General features: G+C 35.9%; 1 protein-coding gene across 1 annotated transcript in view; it reads left to right on the top strand.

Moving 5' to 3' along the window:
• ROBO2 (roundabout guidance receptor 2) overlaps positions 1 to 15,444 on the top strand; it is a 594,514-nt gene that overhangs the window by 493,049 nt on the left and 86,021 nt on the right. The window contains 5 exon segments of the mRNA XM_082689522.1: positions 737 to 942; positions 5,168 to 5,249; positions 5,663 to 5,825; positions 7,439 to 7,605; positions 12,391 to 12,512. Coding sequence (XP_082545648.1) covers positions 737 to 942; positions 5,168 to 5,249; positions 5,663 to 5,825; positions 7,439 to 7,605; positions 12,391 to 12,512 — 740 coding nt within the window.

Here is a 15,444-nt window from a genome sequence, read left to right on the forward strand (position 1 = left end):
TTTATTTTTTTAACTTAATCATGAATTGTGGAAATTTTACCCAGATGAACACAGGAATTGATATATATGTAAACACTGATTTTACATGAAAACCCTAATTTGTCATACCATAAATAGAGTATAACTAGATTACTGCTTCATTCTAAGGACTAGATAAATCCTATCACCCAGATCATAATACTGTAATCTAAGGCCCAGTGTCATAATCTTGGAAATAGTGTTTATATCTAGTAATTTAATATTAACCAACATATCATAGTCTATATATATGTACATGTATAAATATATATATAGAGAGAGCAAGGTGCTTTGAAGGGTGAAATTATGTATTATATGTATATTTATAGTGAAAACAAAGAAGAAAATTGTTTCTACCCATATGACATTCTATAGGCTTTCTTAAATATGCATGTAAGAGATAAAATGTACATTTTGTGAATAACTGCTATGAACTCTCCATATTTTTATTTTAATATGATAAATTCTTTCAACAATACTATAATGTCAGAATTTATTTTATTGTCATCTACCGTAGGTAATTCAGAGTAAGTTATAAACGATAGTATGTCCTCAGTAAATATGCTGTATATATATTATAGTATGTATAGATGATAGATACATAATGGGCATAGAATATGCAGGATAAATTATAGATAATATATATGTAATATGCATCTAATACTATAATATAAATTCTGAGAAGTTAAAATATACTGAAAATATCCTTATCCTTTAGTTTTGACAGATAGACCTCCACCCATAATTCTACAAGGCCCGGCCAACCAAACACTAGCAGTAGATGGTACAGCATTACTGAAATGTAAAGCTACTGGGGATCCTCTTCCTATAATTAGCTGGTTGAAGGAGGGATTTACTTTTCTGGGTAGAGATCCAAGAGCAACTATACAAGAACAAGGAACACTGCAGATTAAGAATTTACGGGTAAGTGATGCTTGACTTGTGTTTGGGTCTTCATTTCAACGTAAGTATTGCCCTCGGGGGAAGTGGCTTTGTAAACTTAAAATCTTCCATACTAGCATAGTTGCTGTACCTTTTATTATAGGCCCTGTTATTTCTTATTTCAAATTCATCATTTGATGAACTGATATTAGAAGGAAAGTCCTTATGTTAATGATAAGATCATAACAGAAACTTTTAATTCTTTCATTCCAACTTGTACGTATCCAATTAATAAAGCTGAAAATCTTAAACACATGAAGTTAATGATGGTAATGGGATATTTAAAGTAATTTGAAAGTGTCAGATCCTTCTGATTTACTGTCATGAACAAAGGGAGTTTGTAAAGAAATGTGGACAACTTGGCTTGGCCAAGCTATTATGTGAAAAACTGAAGAGATAAGACTGAGTACATAAAAGGTAGATTTGGCTAGTTGGTGGAAAATCTTACATTTTAGTTTAAGTTGCTGTAGAGTTTAGATTTAAGCCTGTGGGAAAGGACAAGTCATTACTGTTCTTTTATTGGAAGATGGTGACTATTCCTGCCAATTTAACAGATTAAACTTACTCCAGAAGCAACTCAAATGCCTCTTACTGAATATTGTATTACCTGTCTACTGTTTAACAATATCAGCAAACACTTAGAGGCTTAAAGCAACATACATTTATTTGTTTCTGTGGGGTTAGGAGCCTGGGTGTGACTTAGTTGGGTCTTCCACTTCTGGGTCTCACAAAGCGATAATCTGGTATCCGAGTTGTGGTCTCATCTGAAGATTGGGGATAAATTTGCTTCTAAGCAACGTGATTGCTGCAGCAATCAGTTCCAAATGGCCATCATACGGATTACCTCAGAATCTCGTTTGCTGTGGACCGGAGGTTGCCTTTAATTCCTTGCCATATTGATATTCCCATTTTGACTACTTGCTTCCTCAAAGTCAATGAGGAAGGGAGTCTCCTGGCAAGACAAGTATTATGACCTTATGTTACATAATCGCAAATGTGACATCCTGTCACCCTTGCCATCTTCTGTGGTCCAGAAGCAAGTCAACAGGTCCCACACACATTCGAGGGGAAGGATTGATTACACAAGGTGCGAGTACCAGATAGGGGCCACCTGCCCTCTATGAGTATATTCACTTTCATTCAACAAAATGTACAGAGCACCCCCTCCATGTGGGAATCACTATGCTAACACTGCAGAGTTTGCTAGAATAGTCAAAAGATTGGGAATGAGAGCCAGAATTAAGATAACTAATATAGTGCATGAAGAAAAATTAAATAAAAAAATATTTGGTGGAAAAGCAATTAGTAGAATCTGGTATCTGGGTAGAAATAGGAGCCAAGATTAAAACAACAACAACAGCAACAACACAAAACAAACAAACAACAACAACAAAACAAAAAACCAGAAAAACAATGCTGAATTTTACTATCTGGAAGCTAGGGAAGAAGTTAAAATATTTTTCACTACATGTATTTTCAATTGATTACAACATGGATTATTTCTTCTCTTAAAATACAAATATATTTATAGTTAATTATGTGTTTACTTGGTATTTATCAGTGTATCACCCAGATATTTACAAAAAAGGAAGGACTCTTTTTGTCGTATGTCCATGCACAAAGCACGCAAACCTTTGTTAATTTGTATATTTGTTAATAAAATTAATATTTAATGTTTTCTTTTTAATTTTGAGACATAGGCATTAATTATTGCTTGAATTAGGAAAAAATGCTGTCAAATTCAGTTAAAAGATAAATTAATACAGATTTTAGCCTATTTCTTTACTGATTCTGAATTAATTGCTAACCTTCTTTGAACAAATGGGAGTTATTAAAAAATTAATGCCACCTCTCCTTGAGTAAACACTTTCACCTCTCTCTTTGGGCTAAAGACAGACTTGGGCCATGGAGGTTAATGCATTTTCACTGTACCACTGAATTAAAAGGTGTGCTTGAATAGTCAAGATCCCCAGTAGTGTTTGAAAGAAGCAATTAAAGGTGGGTGCTTGATGATGTCAAACAAACTTCGAGCCCTGTGTCAGGCTTCTGAGTCGTGTCTCTGAGATGCAAGTTCCTGGGGGCTTGTCTGCAGCCAACCACGCAAGGAAAAAAGCAGGTGATGGAGTGTGCCAACGCATTAATCTCTTTTTAAAGCACTTGGTTAAGGATAAAGGAAAAGGAAAGAAGAGAGATGAAGCACTCATGACCCGAAAAGAAATTATTTAAAGTTAAAGGAATAAGAATAAAGGTAGTGATGATGATGGTTATTGAAGAGTGAGTTTTAGCAACGATATTTTGGCTTTTGATAGGGCTTTTGATAAACTCCAGTATGAAAATGTTGTTCTTTTTCTGACTGTCTTTAAAGGGAGATAAAAATGTGTTTTTACACTACTTCACTTGTATAGTCAAATGAGGGTTTCTATAGGTCATATTCCTTTGTGTCTCACTATTTCTTTCCTTTTTTTTTTTTTTTTTTTTGGTACTTAATGTGGGGTGGGGGGGCGGAAATAATGTGATGAACACTGTGTTCTCCTAGTCCAGCTAATTGGTAACTGAATCTGTATCTTTTGAGGAGTAGAATATTCCAATACTCATTAAAACCTACCTACCACCGCTAATGTCAGACTGTGTCTCTCCACAATGACAAGGAGATGCAGTTAAGAAGCATTACCTACATACCCTTCTTTAAGCATTTGCACATAATAACAAGTGCTACATTTTAGTTCAACAGCTATAATAAAATGCAAATTCTTTACTCTTTCACAGACCGCATTCAAATGAACATCGCATTAAAATCCAACCTTGGCTCATTATATTTAGTTTGTGAGTGATGCTTCTTAAATGGAGAGATTTCTAATGACTATAATGCACACACAGCCACGTGCAAAAGAATGGCTCTTTTGACAATGGCTATCCCCCATCATCCCGCTGTATAATAGAAGACAATTGTATGAAGATAATATGGCAGAGAACGGTGCTCAGAGCAGTTTGAAACTCAAGTTAAAATACATAATGACATTTAAAATCAATTAAAATGGTGGCCCAGCAGTAACATCCATGCACTAACGATGTACCTGAGAATCTATTGCGGAAGGTTGAGTCATCAATACACTTACTCTGTGGACCCAGAAGAGACTATATTCCGTGAACCCTCATATTTCATCAACAATTAGACTCATGTTCTTCACAGAATTTTAACTTTGCGTCATGTGACTTGCCTTATTCAGACTGGTGATCAGTTTCTCTTCCCAGTCTCATCTCTAAACCAGTGTGAATCAATCTGTTTCTACTGTAGGCCCACAGAACTCAACCACAAGGATTTTTGATATACACTTTTTCATTGATTGGTGCCTTTTGCCAAAGCATAGTCACAGAAATGTATACCTTGTATAGTTATAAAAGAGAACTTTTGATTATATTATCAACTACTTAAAGAAATCCTTTCCTGTTCTTCAGCTAATAATAAAAGCATTTTAAGTGATCAATGGAATGGCGGTTCTTAAATATGCTTTAAAGAGTGGGGCATGAGATTATTTGCTTGGTCCCTTTCGGCTCTAAACTGCAGGGATTCCTTAGACATGGTTTGTGTGTTTATGATATAATTTTATCTCATTCTCTGTCACACTACTAAAATCTAAATATAAGTGAATACCAGTCTATTTGAAGGGAGCGACCTGTTTGGTTTTTTTTTCCTTCACTTTTCTCCATGTCTTAAAAAAAAAAAGTCAGCCACCTGGTATCACAATCCTTATTGACGCTGAGTGCATTTTGTCCATTGAAATATAATGTATTAAGGTGGAAAAGATAGTTTTGCATTACTGATCTCTGAATATTTATAGGATTCTGAAAAATTCTGTCGTGAGTTGTCCATATGTGACTCTGACACAGCGAAACCCCATTGTAAATTGGAGTTATACGAAGATAAAGGTATTACATTGGAGGGAAGAGGAACAGACAAATTGAGTTTACCAGACAAATAACATTTAGTTGTTGAAATACAAAAAAAACAATCATTCAATTCCTGTTATGAATAAATAATATTATATGAGTTGATTAATATTTTGTGTGCACATATGATTGACTAATGAACAATTTGGACAGCCAAATGATACATCACATTTTAAGAAATGAAATATTACCTCCTTGAGATTAAGTACTCTACAAATTAATTAAAATAATTGAATTGTCTCCCTTTGTTGCACACTAGATTTCTGATACTGGTACTTACACTTGTGTGGCTACAAGTTCAAGTGGGGAGACTTCGTGGAGTGCTGTGCTGGACGTGACAGGTGAGTCCTTGGGAATGATCTCAACAGAAGAAATCTTGAGCCCATTTCAGTAATTAGTTCGTCATCAAATAACAATCAAATAATCAAAATTTTAAATTCACTGACTACAAAAATGAAGTCATATGCCACTTTTTAATTTCTCCACATGACATTGCATATATGCAGCTTGATACATTTGTCCTCGATAAACTTATTTCCTCTACCTCAAGAGCAAGCAATTCTAGTGATCTTGCATGAAAGTAAACATTTAATAACATGTAGGAAAGGCAAGTATTCATTTACATACTATTGACTCATGAAGATGAATTGCTCGTTGTCTAGGTCAACTTCTTTAATAGACCATTTTCCTTCTGTTAAGTGTTATGGCATCTTATGCAATCAGGAATGAAGTATTTTCTGTTTGTCCTCTATAGAATCTGGAGCAACAATCAGTAAAAATTATGACTTAAGTGACCTGCCAGGGTCACCATCCAAACCACAGGTCACTGATGTTACTAAGAACAGTGTCACCTTGTCCTGGCAACCAGGTACCCCTGGAGCCCTTCCAGCAAGTGCATATATCATTGAGGCTTTCAGGTATGGGACAGTTCCTTTTTTTTTTTTTTCTCCATTGGGTTGTTGCTTAAGCTCCTATATCCTAAAATCTCACGTGAGCTATCCTGCTGTTTTATCTTAAGAACATGTTTAACAATTCATTTTAAGTATTTATCTGATTTTATTCAAGAATAGACCTCTAGTTGGTTTTTTTCCACTTATAACTTGATAATAGGACTAAATATGCATTACCCACCCCTAAGTCTATGGGGATCTAGCTCAACACCTAACCACTTAGCTCCTTTCTTTACTCTGACCATTGTTAAGACTTAAGATGAGAATTTGTCATTAGAACTAGGCTGAAAATAATTGAATTAGGCTGGACACTTTTTAAGTTCTGCATTGTTTATTGGGGCATGGAATCCTGGAAACTTGCTTTCTCATAATTACAGCAGAATTTAAAATAGTTCCACTGTTTTTGTGCTATATATTTTAGTGAAGCTTTGGGGTATGCCTAAGAAAAAAATGAAAAGCTACAATTAAAGAATTGATTCCATGCACTTCTGGTTGCTGAAAGGAAAAAATATGTCCAATTGTTACTTGAAAAAATTGTCATTAATATAAGGATATAGACTATACATTAGCAAATGTCATGATGAAGTCATTGTGAGAATTTGATAAAATACTTACACATATGGGAAAATGAAGTTTGTATTGTTTCAATGTTCTTTTATTTGCTTTTATAAAGATAGCAATAGCACCTGTCATTTTAAAGCATTAGGACAAACCATTACTTTCGTTTTAGGCTTCCCTAATCTATTTAAGGTAACGATCAACAAATACATCATTTCCAACTTTCAAAAGACAGCTTTTCTATAATTTTCATGCTTTGACGTATAAGAACTTTTGAAAAGTGAACGGGCAGCCCTGAAAAATCCCATTCTTTCCTCATTATGAACAAAAGCAGCATTTGACCTTAGACAAAGTTTTCTAAATGGGCATCCCATCTCTGGCGGGCTGTTAAGGGGTCTCCACATCTAGATTCAGAGGTATTTCACCATTTGAAGATGAGAAATCACATACTGTATAATGTACAATTTTATTAAAAATGTGACCATAGGAAAATATTCCTTACATGCTTCCTTTCTTCTTTTACAGATATGTAGTTTTAGAAGGCTCTATTATAATATTGCATGTGGAATTGATGCAAAAGAAAACACACCTTGTAACAGGAAAATGTATTGGCATAATTTACTCTGTAGTCCATTTATTCTTTCTACAGGTTAATTCTTTTCAAGGTATATATACATACATTCACGAGGACCATATTTATTGTATAAACTTGATGTTGTGATCTTGGCCTCTGTTCCTTTTACAGGTATTCATTTAGTGGGCTGCTGTGCATTAGCAACGGGCTGTCACATCTCCTGGGCTGAGTTTAATTTTGTTGTGCATGGCACTTCCGTTAGGTGGGCTCGGCTTTGTTGTTGAATAAACCGAAATCATCCAAATGTTTCATTTATTGGGCTTAACACTTCAAGTGTTGTGCGTGTGTGTGTTTAATTTTCAGCCATTAACTTTTGTCATTGATACCCAACTCCATTGCCGATACCTTCACGACTGGTCTTTAAATGAAAGTTCTGTTCCTGTTTCAGCCAATCGGTGAGCAACAGCTGGCAGACGGTGGCAAACCATGTAAAGACCACACTCTACACAGTGAGGGGATTGCGGCCCAATACGATCTATTTATTCATGGTCAGAGCGATCAACCCCCAAGGTCTCAGTGACCCAAGTCCCATGTCAGATCCCGTGCGCACACAAGGTAATTTCAAGGGCTGTAAACGTGACTGGTTCTGGAAGGAGGCGTTCAGCAGCAATTTAAGAACAAAGGGATTGCCTGAGGAAAGAGAAATGTGTCTACCTTACCTGTTACAAGGATTCTTTAGACTCAATACAGGGAAGGAGAAGGGAACTTGCTGTTCACCTTGGTAAATGAGTCCTCCTCTCGGAGCTGCCAGGGTCTGTTGAGTAAAAAATAAATAAATAAACAAAATAATTGTTTACATTTACGTAGTAAATCAGCTAAGTTAGGACTTTACTATATTTCAAAAGGAGGAAACTGGTCTCCTTTGAAAGTTAATGATACAATGCAAAAAGTGATCTTTAATGGATCTAATGCCCAGATGGGGATATCAAAATTACCCCTATTGTTTAAGAATTCTATTTGTATAGCACAGTGGGTCTCCAGGCAGAGCTCCCACGGGAGCAGCAGCTGCATCCCCTAGGACCACGGTAGAATTTCAGTCTCAGGCCCCAGCTCAGAAGCTCTGGGGGTACCGCCCAGCAGTCTGTGTTAGGGTGCTCTCTGGGAGATGATTCTGCTCAAGTTTGACAAGCATTCCTGCAGTGGGTGAGCTTTTTGTTTTTGTTGTTGTTTGTTTTGTTTCATTTTTTTTTTTTTTTATCAGACCAGGTTAGTTTAAAGGAGCAATTTGTTTCCGAAAGGAATAAATCAGGTTTTCTTCCGGAGGTATACAATTCTTTTGACTGATTAAAAAAAATCAAAAACAAAACAGATGGGCAAAGGGAAAAGAGAGAAATCAAGAAACAGACTCTTAATTTAGAGAACAAACTGACAGTTACCAGGAGGAGGTGGGGGATGGGTGAAATCTGTGTTGGGGATTAAGGACCGCCCATGCTGTCATAAGCCCTGGGTGAGGAACTGTGCCATCACTCTGTCCTACACCTGAAACTAACAGGACACTGTATGCTAACTACCTGGAATGGAAATAAAAACTTGAACACGCAGAATATTATAATTTCAAAACTGAAGATCTTTCTTCTCAAATTAAGAATCACTGGAGTCGAGGGGTTAAAACAGGATGCTGCATTATAAATTCCCTTCCTACTAGTTCATGGGGGGAATTAATAAAACAGACCTTGTGGCTTTATTATTGGTTACGACTGACTTCCCGCAGGGTTCTTGAGAAAGGGTTAATTATTTCCTATTTGTAAAAGGCTTTGAACAAGATATAATTCAAAGTAGTATTTTTATGCAATGAAAAGCACCATACAGCCATAAAAATATTATTATAATTACAATGTAGTGCCGTGATAGTAACTCGCACGTTCTTATAACAGAGAAGGGCGCCTTAAAGGAATCGAGTGAAATAGTCCCCACGTGATTTTAGAACGTTGCTGACATGATGACAGTCAGGGGAGGAGGGAATGTCACTTCTCTATTGTTCTCTAAGCAGTAATGTGATTAATTTTCCATGATGATAAAGGGCCTGTAGGTAAAGAACCTGTCTCCAGAAAATAAAAAGTACAACAAGAAATTTGAAGATCTGAAACTGGTTATATTTTTACTTTGCTTGGATCCAGTTGCTTTCAGTGGGCCTGAATTTAATGAGTAAATTAAATTATGGAACCTGAAGATGTTTGTGGCTTTAACTCAAGAAATCAGAGTACCGGGGTCATTTTTACCAGTGTAGACAGAAACAGTTTTTGTGTGTAGCTCTAATGGAAGGCGAGAGAGATCACAGAGTAGGGAAGACTTTGGGTGTGATTATACCCGGCAGACCTTCCTGATCATTCAGTAACTCTGCCAGTCACTAAATCTTGGCTCATAAAATAACTTCTCGGTGAAGAGGTCCAAAAAGATGAATGAGAAGTTGTTTGTGATCTGGCTTGATCCAGCTGAGAGACTATATAGAGCAAAAGACTTATGTTCTCTTAACAGATATTTATTTATTTATTTATTTATTTGTTTGTTTGTTTGTTTTAAATATTTTATTTATTGACAGAGAGAGAGAGATCACAAGTAAGCAGAGAAGCAAGCAGAGAGAGAGGAGGAAGCAGGCTCTACTGAGCCACCCAGGCGCCCCACTTAACAGATATTTAATAGGAAAACTCATGTTGTGTGTTTGAATGTCAGTTTCATTTTTTGACACAACACTTTCAGCAGCTTTGCATTCTGCGAAGCACTTCTTTTCAAAGGACACTTTGCTGTGTGAGGTCTTATTTTGAAAGTTATTAAGTACCATAGAATTTGGAATTCTTTGGGAAGGCAGCAAATAATTGTAGCGTTAACATCACAGTAGACACAGATATGTCAGCAAAGGTTAATATTATTCACATATTATTAATATTTTTTTTTCTGGATCAAGTAGAATAGCTCTGCTATTTATGTTAAGGATGAAAAACAGTGGAACTGGGGAGAAAAATTCACCAAAACCTGGTTCCCAATTATTTATGTCCCAGTTTTTTCGCTCATTTTTTTTATCGTTTATATTATACATTTTCCAAAAATAGCAAATATATATCCTGAGTCATGAGATAAGTTTGTGATTTACTCAAATCGGTACAGACGGTTGGAAAACAATAGAAGAGGTTTAAGGTATTTTAATCCTGCTATTTTAATTAAAATCAAATTTGGGAATTAATGATATAAATTCCAAATATTAAATAAAAGCAACACTTTCATTATAAACTATATGTAATACCAATGTCAAATATCATTATATTAATTTTTTTTTCATTTTTTAAATTTTATTTTTTTTTTTTTTCAGTGTTCCAAAATTCATTGCTTAAGCACCACACCCAGTGCTCCATGCAGTGCCCTCCACAATACCCACCACTGGGCTCACCCCACCCCCCCACCCCACCCCCACCCCTCCAAAACCCTCAGTTTATCTCTCAGAGTCCACAGTCTCTCATGATTTATCTCCCCCTCTGATTATATTATATGCATTCTTCCACATCACACTAAGGTCCTTGAGAATTTTCTTTTCTGTTTGTTTTTTTTTTAAATTTTTTTAGTATAGCTGACATACAATATTATATTGGTTTCAGGCATATAACATGGTGATTCAACTTCTCTCTGTGTTATCCTATGCTCACCGCAAGTGCAGCTACCGTCTGTCACTATTCAATGCTATTACAATATCATTGACTATGTTTCCTGTGCTGCGGCTTTAAAGAAATATTTATTTGATTTTAAATTCGAGTGTAATTGATATTCAGTATTATATTCATTTTAGGTATACCATCTAATGATTCAGTAATTCTATACATTACTCATTGCTCATCATAGTACATGTACTCTTTTTCTTTGTTTAAAGATTTTCTTTATTTATTTGACAGACAGATCACAATTAGGCAGAGAGGCCGGCAGAGAGAGAGGAAGGGAAGCAGGCAAACCTGCCCAGCAGAGAGCCCGATGAGGGGCTCGATCCCAGGACCCTGGGACCATGACCCGAGCCAAAGGCAGAGGCTTTAACCCACTGAGCTACCCAGGCGCCCCAGTACATGTACTCTGAGTCCTCTTCTTCTATTTCGCCCATCTCCCTCTTCGCTCTGGAAACTACCAGTTTGTTTTCTACCCTATGCTGTGGGTTTTATTCCATGACTTACTCATTCCATTACTGGAAGCCTATACCTCTCACTCCCTTTCACCCATTTGCCCATCCTTCTGCTCCCTCCCCTATGTAGGTCCCAGTTTTTTAGTGCATCCAATTTAAATTATGGCTGAGATATGCACTTTACAAGTATTTTTGCCGGAGTGTTGCATTGTGGCTCGAGAAAATAGGAGAAAACAGGATTAAGAAAATCAATTATTTTAAATGAGGCTTCCTTCCTTAAAAGATAGCTGGAGGAAAAAAAAATCAACTTAACATTGCAGTGCAACAGTTAGCGTAGTTGATTTGAGTTTGTGTGAAATTCAGTATTTGATATCAATTTGATGAACTCAGAAGTCTATGATTTCTCTCTATTTTTTTCTTAATGGGCACACAGAATATAAACCATTATATGAAACAGGAGACTAGTATTATGGGAATGGTGAATACTGGGACAGCTGAACAATGTATGACTGAGCATATAGGATTCTAAATATTGTAATTCTGTCTCCTTCTCCCTTCCCCCAATCACTTCCAAAAACAGCCGAATTCTTTTTCTTTTTTTTTTTGATCAGATATTAAAGTTCTGTTCAAAATTGATTACTTTAGAACATTTAAAAAGTATCCTAAATTTTTCAGAAGTATTTTTGTAAATTTGGGGGCTTTTTCCTCTTCTTTCCCTCACTTTGTTAACCTTTAGTGACATAATTCACTTCCCACGTCTCCCTCATCACTTTCTTTTCCATGCTTCCAGTCTGGAATACGTCAAGGAGTAACAACATACAATCTACCAATTGGGACAAGGGATTGAACAAATTCCTAAACAGCAGTTTTCAGAGATAGCTCCATTAACTACTCGGGAAAGTCCTCCAATATGCCAACATCTGTAGAAAACTGATGTTTCTAGAGACGTCTTGTGGCACATACTTCGTTCTTTAATAAGCAAATAATAGATCTTCCACAACAATGTGTTTGAAGGGAGTGAGAGATTACAAACACTTTTATTAATTTTATTTTAGTAGAGATAAATATCGTCTCTCAAATTAGGTCCTAGCAGGGATGGTATGTATATAAATACGCTTTAATGTTTTTTGTCACAAAGTTTTGTTTTTTGCCCTACAATTATTTCTAATGACCTAATGGCTTGTGTAATACACATTAAAATTTTACTAGGAATTTTTAAATTTTGGGAATGGTTATCTCTGTAGATATCAGCCCACCAGCACAAGGAGTGGACCATAGACAAGTACAGAAAGAACTAGGAGATGTCATTGTCCGTCTTCATACTCCAGTTGTGTTGACTCCCACCACAGTTCAAGTCACGTGGACGGTAAGTTTTCAAAAGCAATTTTAATGGCAGTTTCTTTTATTCCTTCAAGAAAACAAACCAAAGATGGAAAAAGTGAATCCACAAACAAATAGTAATGGAAACCCTCACCATTTAAAATCAAGTTGTAATTAATGGCAAAAAAGAAAAATATTCCATAGAATGAAAGAGTAGAATAAAAATAGATCGATTGCAATAGAACCATGGCATGTTTCTTCTTCTTATTTTTTCACAGCTTTCTTGAGATATAATTACCATATCAGAGTTAGAATGGACAACTCTGTTTGGGTATATTTACAGAATTGTGCAATCATCATCAGAATCTGGTTTTAGAACGTTTCGTCATCTGAAAATGTAACCCTGTGTTCATTGCAGCGTGCCTCCTCCATTCCCCCGCTTTAGCTCTTTGCCCCCACTAATCTACTTTTTGTCATAGATTTGCCTCTTCCTTTGCTATGAATGAAATCATGCAATTTGTGATCTTTTGTGTCTGGCTTCTTTCACTCAATGTAATGTTTTTGAGGTTCAACCATGTTATAATATCTAACAGTTCTTTGTTCCTTTTTACTACTGAATAGCATCCTACAGATATATCGTATCCTCTGCCTTCTCATCAGCTGATGCCCTTTTCAGTTGGTTCTAGTTGTGGCTAACATGAATCAGGGAGCTATAAACATTTGAGAACAAGTTGACATATGTTTTCATTTTGCTTGGTATCTACCTAGGAATTGCTGAGTAAAATGATAACTCTCAAACATTTGGATAAACTGCCCAAATGTTTTCCCAAGTGGTTCTACCATCTTATGTTTCCACCAGTTTCTTCCACACCCTTGCCAGATTCTCTCACATCCTCCTCAACACTTGTTATTCTTTCTTTTTTGACTCTAACTGTTCTCGTGGGTGTGGAGTGGAATATCCTTGTGGTTTTGATTTGCATTTCCTTAATGACTAGTGATATTTTCCATTTTTTCAGGTGCGTGAGCATTTGTATATCTTCTTTAGAGAATATATTCAAATTCTTTGCTCATTTTTAAGTTAGGTTGTTCATCCTTATTATAGACTTGTGTTTTTTTATAAAGTGGATACAAACTCCTTATCAGATATATGGTTGGTAAATATTTTCTCTCAGTCCGTGGGTTGTTTTTGTTTGTTTGTTTTTGTTTTTGTTTTTTAAAGATTTATCTGAGAGAGAGAGCATGCATGAGAGAGAGAATGTGCACAAGTGGGCACGGGGTAGAGCGAGAGGGAGAAGCAGATCTCTTTGCTGAGCAGGGAAACAATGTGGGACTTGATCCCAGGACCGTGAGATCATGACCTGAGCTGAAGGCAGATGCTTAACTGACTGAGCCACCCAGGCTCTCAGGTTTTACTTTCTTAATGATGTCATTTGAAGCACAAAACAATTTAATTTGATAAAGTTTTCTTCTAAATTTAAATAAATCATCTGTACATTCCTTTAGCTGTATCTTGTATAATAGCACCAAAACATGAATATAATTTTAATAATATGACTTACATACTAAAAAGCTAATGTAAGAGTAATTACTTACAATCACATTGTTTCTGATTCCATTTTAAACATTATTTTGCATAGGTTTATTCTGTTTTCTGCACAAAATGATTTCTGTTCTCCTGTTCCCATGGAGGGTGCATACAAAATGACCTCATCATTTTTCCATTGACACACAGTAGGGGTATTATCTGCCTTGCCTCTTCCATCTCTCTGTGCCTTTAACCAAATATAAAACTAGCAAAGCCAAGGAAAGAATTATATTTTTAATAGCAGATTTTTCCTCATTCTCAGTTGAAAAGTCTTTCTCTACTCTGTTGGGAGTTTCAAAGGGGCTCTTTTAAGGGGCTTCTAAATGTGGAAATTATTTGAGTAAGAATCAAAGTCATTATGTTTATGAAGTTAATCACTTTAAAAGTCACTGAGTTTAAAAGAACAAATCGAATTAGATCAAAATTGCAGGTCTGTAGTCTGGGAGTTCTTCCAGGAGAGGAACCTTGTCATCTTCATCTCTGCATCCCACAAAGCTTGTCATGACTAGTTTGCATATCTCTCTCTCTCTCATGAGGTTGAGTTCTGTGAGTCTGGAGCCCATGTTTTTCATTTTAGTTTCTCCTGAGCAGAACATCTGTTATAAAATACCCTCTCAATAACAGTCTGTTGAATGATCAAATCAGTTGTTTTTAGACCCTTGTATTTTTGTTTTTAAAAAAGAGAGTGTTCAATTAGATCACAGGCTATTGTTCCCCGTGAATTTGTAGTTAAACGTGAAATTAAGTATGTGTTTGAGAGGTCAGTTTAGTGAAGTAAAGTCGGACTAGGGGTGTGGTCTGTTGCCAAAGAAATTATAACCAAATGCTTTATTTCCATGCCATATTTTCAACTTCCTAAATGTGCATGGTCTTTAAAGTATTACGTTTTTAGTATTTGAGTTACAGATGTGTTATTGGAGGAGAGAAATAAATTCCCCAACCTATGGAGTCAGACATGCTGCCAGCTGAGGTGGTTTACCAAGGCTAATCTTGAAGGAACAATAGTTAGCCAGGGCTGCTTTCTCAAAGTGACTGCTCTTATGACGAGGGTAGGCAAAAATGATAAGACATGACTGTTTCAAGAGAAAATAGCAATAAATCTGGTTTTTTAAAAAAGCAGTTATTCTAAAAAATTAAAAATGTTTTAAAAAAGGTTATTCTAGTGTGTGTGGTGGGGGGTGTTTTTGTTCAAGGACAAAAAAATCACAGATCCTTTGCCCCTTTAACATAACAGCTACTGAAAGTGAAAGTGTCCATTGGCAAACTAGAATTTCAGAATTTGCCTTTATCCGCACTCATCCTTAACAGGCTAAGCCCAACAAAGAAAATTCACTTCGAGTTTTCAGTTTGGATGGATTTTTTTTTTTTTTTTAATAGAAAAGATGGTGGTAAG

This window comes from Mustela nivalis, assembly GCF_964662115.1.
Source record: "Mustela nivalis genome assembly, chromosome: 1".
Classification (NCBI taxonomy): domain Eukaryota; kingdom Metazoa; phylum Chordata; class Mammalia; order Carnivora; family Mustelidae; genus Mustela; species Mustela nivalis.